This window comes from Choristoneura fumiferana, chromosome 29, assembly GCF_025370935.1.
Source record: "Choristoneura fumiferana chromosome 29, NRCan_CFum_1, whole genome shotgun sequence".
Taxonomy (NCBI): domain Eukaryota; kingdom Metazoa; phylum Arthropoda; class Insecta; order Lepidoptera; family Tortricidae; genus Choristoneura; species Choristoneura fumiferana.
In genome coordinates this window covers 10684795-10696849 of record NC_133500.1, presented here as the reverse complement: position 1 = coordinate 10696849, position 12055 = coordinate 10684795, and the positions used below count along the sequence as shown (strand labels likewise).

At 35.7% G+C, this 12055-nt stretch overlaps 1 protein-coding gene across 3 annotated transcripts; it reads right to left on the bottom strand.

Annotated features, from left to right (window-relative positions):
• Nucleotides 1-253: 253 nt before the first annotated feature.
• On the bottom strand, nucleotides 254-4681 carry LOC141444117 (uncharacterized). 3 transcript variants are annotated; one of them, XM_074109551.1, is made up of 3 exons: nucleotides 3444-4681; nucleotides 2708-2792; nucleotides 254-1655 (listed from the first exon to the last, which is right to left on the bottom strand). In XM_074109551.1, the coding sequence occupies exons 1-2, from the start codon at nucleotides 3793-3795 to the stop codon at nucleotides 2749-2751; spliced, it is 396 nt and encodes a 131-aa protein (XP_073965652.1). In that variant the 5' UTR covers nucleotides 3796-4681; the 3' UTR covers nucleotides 254-1655; nucleotides 2708-2748. The 3 variants fall into 3 exon arrangements, with proteins under 3 accessions (XP_073965652.1, XP_073965651.1, XP_073965650.1); XM_074109550.1 differs by having other exon boundaries at nucleotides 254-2792; XM_074109549.1 differs by lacking the exons at nucleotides 254-1655; nucleotides 2708-2792 and having other exon boundaries at nucleotides 2801-3803; nucleotides 4307-4681.
• Between the last annotated feature and the right edge of the window lie 7374 nt (nucleotides 4682-12055).

Sequence of the window (12055 nt, the reverse complement as noted above, 5' to 3'; positions counted from 1 at the left end):
CGATATCCTACTACTTCTACCTATTAGGAAAAAACAGATTGCTCGTCATCATCAGTCAAGATCTGTTCAGGCGTGTTGTATCCAAAAAGCGGTAAGCTGCAATCAATAGAAACTTGAGTACTGACTTTGGTTGTTTAAGAATTTTAATTCATTTTCTTTTAAAAAAAATAAATACAAGTGTACGAAACTAATGTTAAAAGTACTACATATGTGTTTAAATATTTTAAGAAAAAAAAACAAATAATTTTCCTCATAGAAATTAGAAATAATAAATTTGTAGATTGAGACATATGCAAAAAGTATGCCGTATAAACGGACAAGTGGCATATGTCCGTGTTTACGTCAGGCCGTAACCTCAAAAGAAATCTCATTACTAGCGCTAATATTGCAACAATTAACACTATAATATAACATGATTGTTTCACAGGTCCTCACTTTCGTAGGTATCTTGCATTGTTTTCTTAAAATTTGACAAATCCGAATGTGCCAGGTGACTGATGACTTTATTGACGTTTCAAGCATCCTGTCAAACCTCCGAAGTAAAAGGGGATAAATTCAAATGTCCGTTTCTACTGCGATGTTTTTTAAAAAGCTGGTGTAGATGTTTTCTTTTACGTGCCAAATTTTCTTCATTATTTTGAAATTTGATATAATTTTTTAACAGACTTGTAGATATGGTTGAAATAAGTTATTTTTTGTAAAAAAAGCATTTTTGAAAAAATGTAGATGTCCGTATCTACTTTGCTGCCATCGATAAGATAACCTGGGTACTGAAATTTTACCCATCAGTTTTAGGTTAGCAAGAAATCTTTTCTACACTTGTAGTTGGCTTTCAGGTAAAACAGTATCCCAATCTAATTGCATGAACCATAGCTCTTGCATAAGAATTTTAGCTGATACAATAATGGGACTTATAAGACCCAAAGGGTCAAACATTTTGCCAATAAAGGAGAGTACTTTCCTTTTAGTATTTATGTTGTCTTCATTATTGAGAGGACATTGAAAGGTAAAAGTGTCAAAAGTAATATCGTACTTTAGTCCTAAAGTCTTAATAGTATTACTAGAATTGAGATCTATCTCTTCAAAATATTTTAGATCACTTGGTAAGTCGTCCAGCACTGCTGGGCAGTTAGAGCACCATTTATGCAATTTAAAGTTTCTCAATTTAAGTAGCTCTATCAACTCATTTTTTTAAAATTGAAGCTGCTCTACATCATCTGTACCAGTTATGACGTCATCTACATATGTACTGCTTAATATAGCTTGAGATGCTAAAGGATGCCTATCACCATACAAATTGACTAGCTCTACCAAACATCTGGTGGCTAAAAAGGTAGACGCCTTGAGGCCATAAGTGACAGTTTGCAGCTGCAAGCACCTGATGGGTTTGGACGGATCGTCGCGCCAAAGAATATTTTGGAGGCATCTTTGGTTTGAGTTAATCAAAATACACCTGAACATTTTCTCTATATCACAAATTAATGTAAATAGGTATGTTCTGAACAGAATGAGTATATCGAAAAGCTCACCCTGCACCACAGGCCCGTTCAGCATGCCGTCATTGACCGAAGTCCCACTTTTAGACTTCATACTGCCATCAAATACCACCCTTAATTTGGTGGTTTTGCTGCCGACATTGAAGACAGCATGATGCGCTAGAAAATATGCAACACCATTAAATACATCATATGATTTGATATCCACATCCTTGGCATGCCCCATCTCCACATATTGATCAATAATTTTTTTATACTGCTCTAACAGCTCTACATTTTTTACAAGTTTTCTTTCTAAAGAATAAAATCTTTGTAAGGCAACTGAAAAGGAGTTTCCAAGCTGAAGCTCATTTATTGGACATTTAAGCGGCATATCTACATGAAACTGACCATCTTCAAGCTTAACAGAACCTTGAAATATTTTTTCTGCCTCTTTATTTTCAAATGAAGCAGTGCTCTTCACCTCAGGCACCCTCTCAGTTAGCCAGAATTCATTCATTACATTTTCTAACTTATTGTTATCAGAGATAGCAAAATTAGATACAAGAGCAGTATGTGAGCTGGAGATGTTACATCCTTGATTTATTTTTCCTGCGACAACAAAACCAAATAATGTGCTTTGTAGTACAGGGCCATTAGGAATTTTTATGCATTTATCTAATAATGAACCAAAATAGATATCAGCTCCCAGTAACATAGATATTTCAGAGGGAACATTGAATGTGTCATCAGACAATTTGACATCTTTTGGTATTTTTAATTTTTAATAGTCAAAATATTGTTGTGGTAAATGTGTTGTTATAGAATCAACAACATGGCAATCCACATAGAATTTTACATCTTGATATTGACAAGATTCAATAGCCAAAGTTATAGACTTATTTATTTTGGTAGACTTATTTGTAATACCAATTATATTTTGATTTTGTGCTACTGGCTGCAAGCATAGCCTTTCTACAAGACCTGAAGTTACAAAAGATGCACTGCTACCACTATCCAACAACGCTCGGACATGAACCTCACGACCAAACTTGTCAAATATTTTAACCTTTACTGTAGGTAATAGTACCTTATAAGCTGCATTGTCATGAGACAAGGCAGTGGATGCAACTACAGGTTGCTCGACATTGGCAGCAGTCTGGTCATCAGTATGTAGAAGGGTATTATGACACTAAACTTTTTACATATTTTACATTTAAATTTGTACTTACAAGGCTTGCCCATATGCACCTTTATGCAGATTATGCACAGCTTATGCTGCGCTGCAAAGTCTTGGCGGTCCTCTATTGAGGCCTCCTAAAATTTCAAGCAATTATAGATTGCATGACCAACTGTATTACAATACCTACAGGCCGTCATGGATGGGGTAGCTACATTGGTAACCCTGGGTATAGATTTACATTTATTATCACTGCTGGTACTTGCATAGTCAGTACCTTTGAGAGGCAAACTATCCTCTAGCGCCTTAGCACGCTTTTCTAAATAACTTATAAATTCTGTCATTGTGGGTAAAACTAATGGATCCCTTTCGAGGTTAAAAGACCTATTGGTGTAAGTCTAACTTTCTACCCAAAATGGTGATTAAAATCATATCGCACTTATCGGTGGGTTCATTTAAATTTTTTAATGCGTGCAACTGTTGCTGCACTTGTGACACAAATGACCTTATAGAGGCCGCTGTGCCCTTTGACATGCATAGGATGTCTAAAAGCACATTGATATGGCTACTAATCAACCTAGCTTCGTTATTATATCGCTTTTTGAATAATTCTAACGCCTCTTGATATGAACCATTTACTAATGGTAAATTCACAATAACTGACAATGCTTCGTCTGACAAATATTTCCTCAAATAAAATAATTTCTGTACATTGGACAGAGACTTATTATTGTCAATGACTGCTAAAAACATATCATAGAATGGCTTAAATTTAGTGAAGTCCTTACCATCAAAAGTTGGTATATCTACATTTGGTAGTTTCGATGTTGACACATTATTTGTGTGCGCCGCTTCAGATCCCTTGAGCATTCTGATGGACTCGTTGAGTTTGGCTAGTGTGTTGAAGAACACCTCCTCAAATGTTCCCATTTCTTCCTTGTCGGTCTCGTCCCGGCTTAGAATATCGAGTTGAACACTCTCATATTCTTTGAGGGCGCTTATTAACTTCTCCTTTCTAGCCTCTAAAGTGTCCACAGTCGCCGAAGTTAAACTAGTGGGATCCTTTACGAATGTTTCTATGCGTGTAACAGTTCCCTTGAGCTGCCCGCGTCGCAAGCGCAACTTCTTGAGCTCCTCCATTTCGCTAACTTTCCGGTGGAACCAGTACTCGTAGGTAAACAACAAGCACTTTCACTTGTTGACGCAATGAGGGCTATCGCGAATGAATTCGTCGCTAGAGGCGCTAGTGTAGCGTGAGGTCTCCGAAATGTCAAATCTCATAGTTTTTGGGTGAGCTACGCGGGTTTATTTATAATTAGAATAATTTTGTGAATATTTTGCAATATCTGAAATGAATTATGGCAAATATGCGTTCCGGGGCAACGAATGTCTGTGTTTTGAGACAGTTTTGTCTTTCGGAAACCTTTGTCCTCCCTTTTTTCCGAACAAAACGGGGACTATGCAACACTGTGGCATGCTCGATATTTATATGGTACGGTTTTAAGGTGTATTAAATATGATTTTAATCTAAACTTTGTTTTCACGCCCGTAATAACAGACTTTCAAAACCATACTTAAAAACCTCACGCAACAGTGCGCCATCTAGTGAGACAAAAAACGATAGCCCTCATTAAACTTTAGTTTTACGCACACGAAACAGAAAATACGGCAAAGTCACCACAACAATCGTTTGTTTATAATTAATCCGCTAACGACCGAGCCGACGAAGTAAATAAATGACATCAACTGACAGCTGTCACTGTCACCTAGCGCGCGCAGGTTACAACGTCACCAGAGAGTAGATAAAGGTTGCTGCACACAGTCAAGACGAACACTCAAATTGAAAGTCAGAACTGTCAAAGTCAAAACGATTATAATGTATAACGTCACTCGTTTAATACGTTACCGTACGAATGAACAAACTTGTCGGTACTTCAACAAAATTTTCTTTCGAAGATATGATCTCGAAAATTCTTGCAACTTGCAAGAACGTTGAATCCAATGAAACTCGATAATGAATTTGAATGCCTCGATGATTAGTGATGCTGATCACCCAAACTATAGGTTGGGTGAGGTTGCGCCGGGCGACTCTAAATCGCAAGTCACCTCCTGGAACCCACTGCGCGGCAACAAAAGCACAACACGAGACACAGAACGTAGAGAAAAAACACTGAATTTATTTTTAAGCTCGAAGGACCACTTCGCATGTGTAATACAAATGCGAGATTAAATATAAATCACTTTATTGAAGTAATGTCACATAAAAAATGCACAAGGAAAGCTGAGCAGAGAGAGAGGAAACATAGACAAACCTATGTTTTTTCTTAAAACTAAAAATGTTGCTATTCGACAATAATAACAATTAAGTGTTTTTACACGCATATTTTTATATGTCCAGTCTTGTACTGAACAATTATGTTTTATTACAACATTGTACTTATTCTGCTTCAAGAAATTATAAAGTTTTGTTGACGTATTGACTCGTGTCCTTATTCTGTTGCGGTAGTACTTAAAGTTTATTCCGAGTTTTATTTGAAGTTTTCGTTTTCGTTAGTTCTTTTTATATTGCAGAGTTGAAATTTTGCGTTTATTTCTTTAAAGTCAGTAATATTTTGGTTTAAAATGCACTAAATAGAAAAAAAAAACAACAGCGTTAAAACGATTCAAAGTCAAAGTCAAAGTCAAAATATCTTTATTCAATTTTGGCTATAACAAGCACTTATGAATGTCAAAAAAAATCTACCACCGGTTCGGAAAAACCTCTGCTGAGAAGAATCCGGCAAGAAACTCAACGAGGTATATATATATATATATATATTTTTTTAAACAGATTTACAATATTATTAAATGATATGTATACATCACAAGTATTTAACACTTTATTTTTAACACAGTAGGTTCGCTATTTGAAGGGATCGCTAATGCGGATCGGAATTATTTCCAAATATCCCTGTCCATGATATAATCATTAACTTTATAATACGACTTTGATATTAATGTCTTCTTGACAATAGATCTGAATTTTGTATCCGTTTCATTTATAATATTTTTTGGAATTTTATTATAAAAACGTATGCAATTTCCCAGAAAAGACTTTTTGGTTTTAGCCAGTCTGTAAGATGGAACTTTAAGCTACCCTGTGTTTCTAGTAGCCTTTGGCTTATCGACGTTAGTGGGAAAATCACATATGTTCTTCCTAACATACATGATTATTTCAAAAACATAAAGCGACGGCAGGGTTAGGATATCTGTTTCCTTAAAAAAAGATCTTAAAGATTCACGCGTCTTCAAATTATAAATTGCTCTAATTGCTCTCTTTTGTAAGATAAAAAATTGACTCAATGTCTGCAGTAGATCCCCATAAAATAAGGCCGTACGAAATAATGCTGTTAAAGTAAGCAAAATACACCAACCGTGCCGTCGCCACATCGGTTAGCTGCCGTATTTTCCAAACTGCAAAAGCAGCAGAGCTCAATCTACCCGCGATTGCTGTGACGTGAGGTCCCCACTGTAGTTTAGAATCGAGCGTTATTCCTAAAAATACTGTTGATTTTACAAATTCAATAGTTTGACCATTTAACTTTATATTAGAAACAAAATATGAGCTAGATGAATTCATCAACGAGAATTTAATACATTTAGTTTTCTTAGGATTTAGTAACAAATTATTGGCAGCAAACCATGCGGATATCACGGACAGGGTTTCATTGGGCTCAATGAAGTCGGTATCTTTTCTACTAACCTTGAACAGTAAAGACGTGTCGTCAGCAAACATAACCATACCCGACTTTTGCTTACCATATAAGTAAGGTCATTTACATAAATAAGATACAGGAATGGGGCAAGAATGGATCCTTGAGGCACTCCCATTTCGAACACAGATCCCTCCGATACCGTTCCGTTAATCGCTACCTTTTGCTTTCTTTGTGTGAGGTAAGATTTAATGAGTTCTAAAGCGAGGCCATGAATGCCATAAAAATTTAACTTACAAATTAAAGTATCATGATCCACACAATCAAAAGCTTTCGAAAGGTCGCAGAATACACCTATAGCGTCATGTGATTCCTCCCAAGCTTGCAATATGAATTTAACTAAACTATGACCCGCGTCTGTAGTAGACCTGCCTTTTGTGAATCCGAACTGCTGTGGATGCATGATTTTATGGGTATTAAAATGCGAGATCATTTGCGTCAGCATTATTTTTTCGAATATTTTGCTAAACGCTGATAGGATGGACACAGGACGATAATCAGAGGGATTATCTTTATCACCTGATTTAAAAATAGGAACTACTTTACTATATTTCATCAAATCTGGAAATACGCCTTCATCTATACAGCTATAGCTATTAAAAATAAATGCTAAAGTTGGAGCAACGACATCTAAAATGGAATGTAGAACCTTAACTGAGACGCCCCACAAGTCTTCCGTTTTTTTTTACTTTCAATAATCTAAAAGTCTTAATGATGTCACAGGGAGAGACATGCGTGAATTTAAAATTACTTAAGTTTGGAATGGATACATTTTGTTTTAAGAGCGATTCAGCTAACTTTGAGGAAGACGCGAGACATTTTGTCGTTTCGATGGGGATTTTAGAGAAGTAGGTATTAAACTCGTTAGCTACTTCATCCGCGTCCGTTTCTTATACGTTGATAATCTTTAATGATATAGAGGACTCCGCGTTCTTACGTCGACCGGTTTCAGTATTTATAATTTTCCAAACTGTTTTAATTTTATCATCAGAGGACATAATTTTATTACTTACATGGGCTGCTTTTGCTTTATTACATATAATTTTGAATAATTTTGAATAATCCCTGACATACTGGTGGAAACGTTCATCAGTGGTACACGATTTCTTATCATAAAGATCATATAAGGCGTCCCTACTCCTACGTATTCCGGGTGTAGCCCATTCATTGAATGATAGTTTGTTTCCTATTTTGATACGTTTTTTACTACACGTTTTATCGTATTCCTCGCATACAGTATTTAACAATATTTTGAAATTTTCGATTGGATTTTTAGTATTTAATTTTAAATTGTTTACTTTTTGCGCGACGTTTGTTTTGAGACGGTCAAGTCTTTGTTTGTTCAACGGCCTAATTTCAATGATTTGATTAACACCGCCCCTAGCCCCAGGTAACTTCACTGTTTGAGCTTTGTGATCCGATCGTACTCCACTGATAACAGCTTTTTCTAAATACTTACAAATTAAGCAAATGTTGTCAATACATGTGGTCGAAGTGGTTGTGACTGGTGGGTTCTTTAAATAAGAAATTTAAATTAAAATATTTTAAAACAGAAATAAACTGGTCTTTTTCAACGGATTGTGATAAAATATCGATATTAAAGTCCCCGCAGACCACCAGCGCTTTATTACGTTTTACTGATTTCCTTAGAACATCTTCCATAGCATTTATAAACAAAGGAATACTCGAGTTTGGTGGTCTATATATACATAAAACTAAATACTGTTCCGTTTCTGCAGAAGCGATCTCGCATACACGTTCAACAGAAAGGCTGGACAGGTCTTTGCGTTCTTTGAACTTTAAACCATTTTTGACTAATATGAGAGACTCGCCACCTGCTGCAGATTCTCTGCAGAAGGCGCTGGCTATTGCATAATTATGTACATTAAATTGCATTGAATCTTTTTTTTAGCCAGGTTTCTGTTAAGCAGATAATATCTAAGTTTAACTTTTCAGAGAGTAATTCTAAATCTAATATTTTGCCAGTGAAGCGATTTATATTTTGATGTAGAAATGATGGACTACTTTGCTTCTCTATTGTCGGTGTAGGTAGTTTAAAGACACATTCGCGCTTGAAGGTGTCGTCCTAACAGGGCGGGGGAGGGGGGTGATTTCCGAATACGGAATTAATATAACATGCTAAGGATTTAACAAGCTTGTCGGGGGTCAGTCGGTAGTCACTAATAACATTATTAGTGTCAAAAAATAAAACGTCACTATGACGGCTCGTCATCTTAAACAATAATTTGTTTAAACGATATAAATGATTATTGGATTTATTTAGAGAAGCAGAATAGGGAAACGCACCTATAATAATGTTTTTAACACCTAGTTTTGATAGTAAATCGAACCCAGTTTTAATGTCCGAACACCTAACGTCGGACCCGTCACTTAACATTAATACAATGGTTGACTGCTTAGTCACCTGAGTGAGCATAATTTTTTCAATTATTTGTTTGAATGAGGCATTAGGCATACAGTTATTTATGACACAGCTGTTTGATATATTATTATACAATAATTTTTCCCAATCCCTTTCCTATCCTATCAGAAAATACTAGGGTTTTATTAACATTCTTACAGATATTTCCATCATTACCTACAGATATGTCACAGAAGTCCACGCTGCGGGTGGGTAACTCGGACTGATTATGTAATTTAGTTTGCAATGCACTCTCGCGCGCTAACAAAGAATTGACGCGCTGTTCGTTAAATTAACATAAATCAAAAAGCTCGTTCGCGGCCAAAATGTGTTCACTAATTTGATTTTGACATAATTCGTATTTGAAAGAAAGAAAGAAAGAAAGAAAGAAAAACATTTATTCGTGACATTTTTACAAATAAAAGAAAAAGAAAAAAGGAAATAAATTTTGTCACGAAATGGTCCCAACTCAGCATGATGTCAACCTTGCGGCCGACGCTGGTCTTCCGTTGGAACCATTTAAGTGTTAAAAGAATACAACAGCAGTGAACTTGACAACTAAAACAATTTTTACAATACACAAAACTAGTAATTTACAACATAAAAATATACTTTAACTACACAAAATATAAACAAAAGAATTGCCTTTGCCAATAATACAATTATTGACGTGGCATTAAAAAAAGAAAAAAGAAAAAAAGGACTCTGTGCTATAGACCTAGCATGGATGGATTCATAGTTCGTGCAAAAAAGAATGAGTTCCGAATAATCCATTACCATTACAATAAAATATCAGTGCAAACAAAGCGCCAACGGTACTTATAGCGATGTTCAAACAAAACATCACAGTCACGGCAGCTTATTTGCTAGTTAAGTCCTAAGGGACAACATTCTAACCGGTTTATTTCTTCCCGTAGCCCGGACGTGTCTGTGACATACGCGTACCTACTGTGTTGTAATTTTTCATTACATGTTTTTAGCTCGTTTAAGATACTTATACGATCTTTATATAAAATTGTATTTTTGTGAACACTGTGATGTTGTTTATATAGTCTTTTTGATCTTCTTGTGAACCTGTTTAATTTAAGATATTTTTTAAATTTATTATGACTTTGAAAAAGCACTGATCTAGACTCAAAAGAAGTGTCCTTAGTCAAATATATTACAACCGGTGACCCAGAAGAACCTATTGCCGGTCGTGTTGAGACGTTTGGTGCTGGCATTATTTCGTCATACAGCCGTTGGGTGTTCTCGGCTTCTTGGCGTTCAATCTGTTCCTGTAGTTGGCGAACAAATTCGTGGGAGGCGGCGAGCTCATACTCGAGCTCGTCAACTCGTTGAAGTGTTTGCTCGTGAACGTCACAGCACTGTTGTAATTTACAAACTGTCTCCAGCAGTCGGTCGCGTTGTTCTTCAACATCCGTGTACATCACATCTAGGTCGGCTAGTTCGCGTTTAAGTTCGGTGTTCTTGGCACTATCTGCTGCACCTCGTATTCGCCATCCTCACGTTCCCGAAGTAGCTGCTTACACGTCGCCTTAGACTGCTTGAGTTCTTTAAGGGCTGCGTTCAGTTTGATATCCAGTTCACGTGCAGTGGCCTTGCGAGTCAACACTGAGCTGGACATTTTGAGCTCAGGTAACCCACAGTGACTCCACCGCACCTGAAACTAACCGCAACGCAACTATATAACAAGCATAAAAAGCAGTGAAGTGAGGTGGTTAATAAGTGAAATACGAAGTAGTTGTGAGAACAAGAGAGTGACAAGCAAGGCCAGGTAGTACGAAGTAGCCTAGTTGTATGATAAAATATGTAATAAAGACAGTATTTATAGCTAGCGTGAACAGCTGACCGGTTCGTAACAGAAGTAGGTACGAGGTTAGAAATTACTGTCAGATTCTCAACAATATGTACACTAATCAGGAGCTAATGAATTTAAGCATTTAATTCCATAAGTGTTTAACGCCCTAATGTAATTTATTTAGAAAGAAAGAAGAAAGAAAGAAAGAAAGAAACATTTATTCGTGGCAAACATAAGAACAATGAATAAAGAATAAAAAATAAATAAGAAAAAAATAGTTTTATTTAGGTTTATAGAAGACAAAACTTCCCTTTTTAACGTTGCATATTTGAACATTGTCCGTTGCACTGACGTTAGTCCGCCGCCGAGATTTTACTTTGAGATGTACAGGTGTTGTACGATGATACTTTTTTACGCAAACACTTATTGTTAAACATTAAACGGTTTTTAATGTTTTTATTACTTATTGCACTAATATTATAATTAATTAATTAATTTAAAACAGCTGTGTCGATTTTGACGTTTGAGCGTGGCCAGGGTTGCCAGCTATCCCTTTGATTGAATGATGTGTATAGCTCTGTGCAAAAAGATGCCTGGAGCACCCGGAAATAAGACCGCGCCATGAGGTTCATCTTGAAAGATTATAAAGTTTAGAGGCGTTATTTGAGGAAAATCACGTGAAAATGTAACGTGTATTCGACATTTGTTACATTTCCAGGCCTGTTTGCTTGATTTTAACATGATGGAAAATCTTTTGAGTCCAACACCGGCACAGTAAAGATGAATGTTGTGCTCACATATACTACATTTTATGAATTCTTTCGTATCTATTTTCGAAGCACTAGAATTACTTAGCACTTAGAATTATTATAGAATTTGTTTTATTTCGTGAAGCCATCATCATCAAAAGTTCCACCAATTATCACTAGATGGCGTTCCAACACTCAATAACCCTCATAGTTAACGATAAGGATTAGCACTTAATTCAGGGTTTTGTTGCCAAAATGGCAAAAAACGGAACCCTTATAGTTTCGTCATGTCTGTCGGTCTGTCTGTCTGTCTGTCCATCCGCGAGTTTGCTCAGGGACTGTTATGTATGTAATATTTTGTAGATATAAATAATCCCCAGTTCTTGAATATGTTTATTTAATTATCTTACTTTTTTTTTAAACAAGCTTTTATTTGAAAAAAATGAACTAAAAAGGAAAAATAAATTTAAGTAACAATTGTCACATGTATATGTAGTAAGAATTTATTATCATTGTATGAAACTATCGTATAATAAATATTTATTTACTTGTTACGTAATAAATGATTTAAACAATAAAAACTTATTAGCAAAGATCTTTAATCCTAGAAAAACTGCTAGTAATTTGTTAGAAATATTAAAAAGTAATATTGTCTATGGTATTTTCAAATATTGAT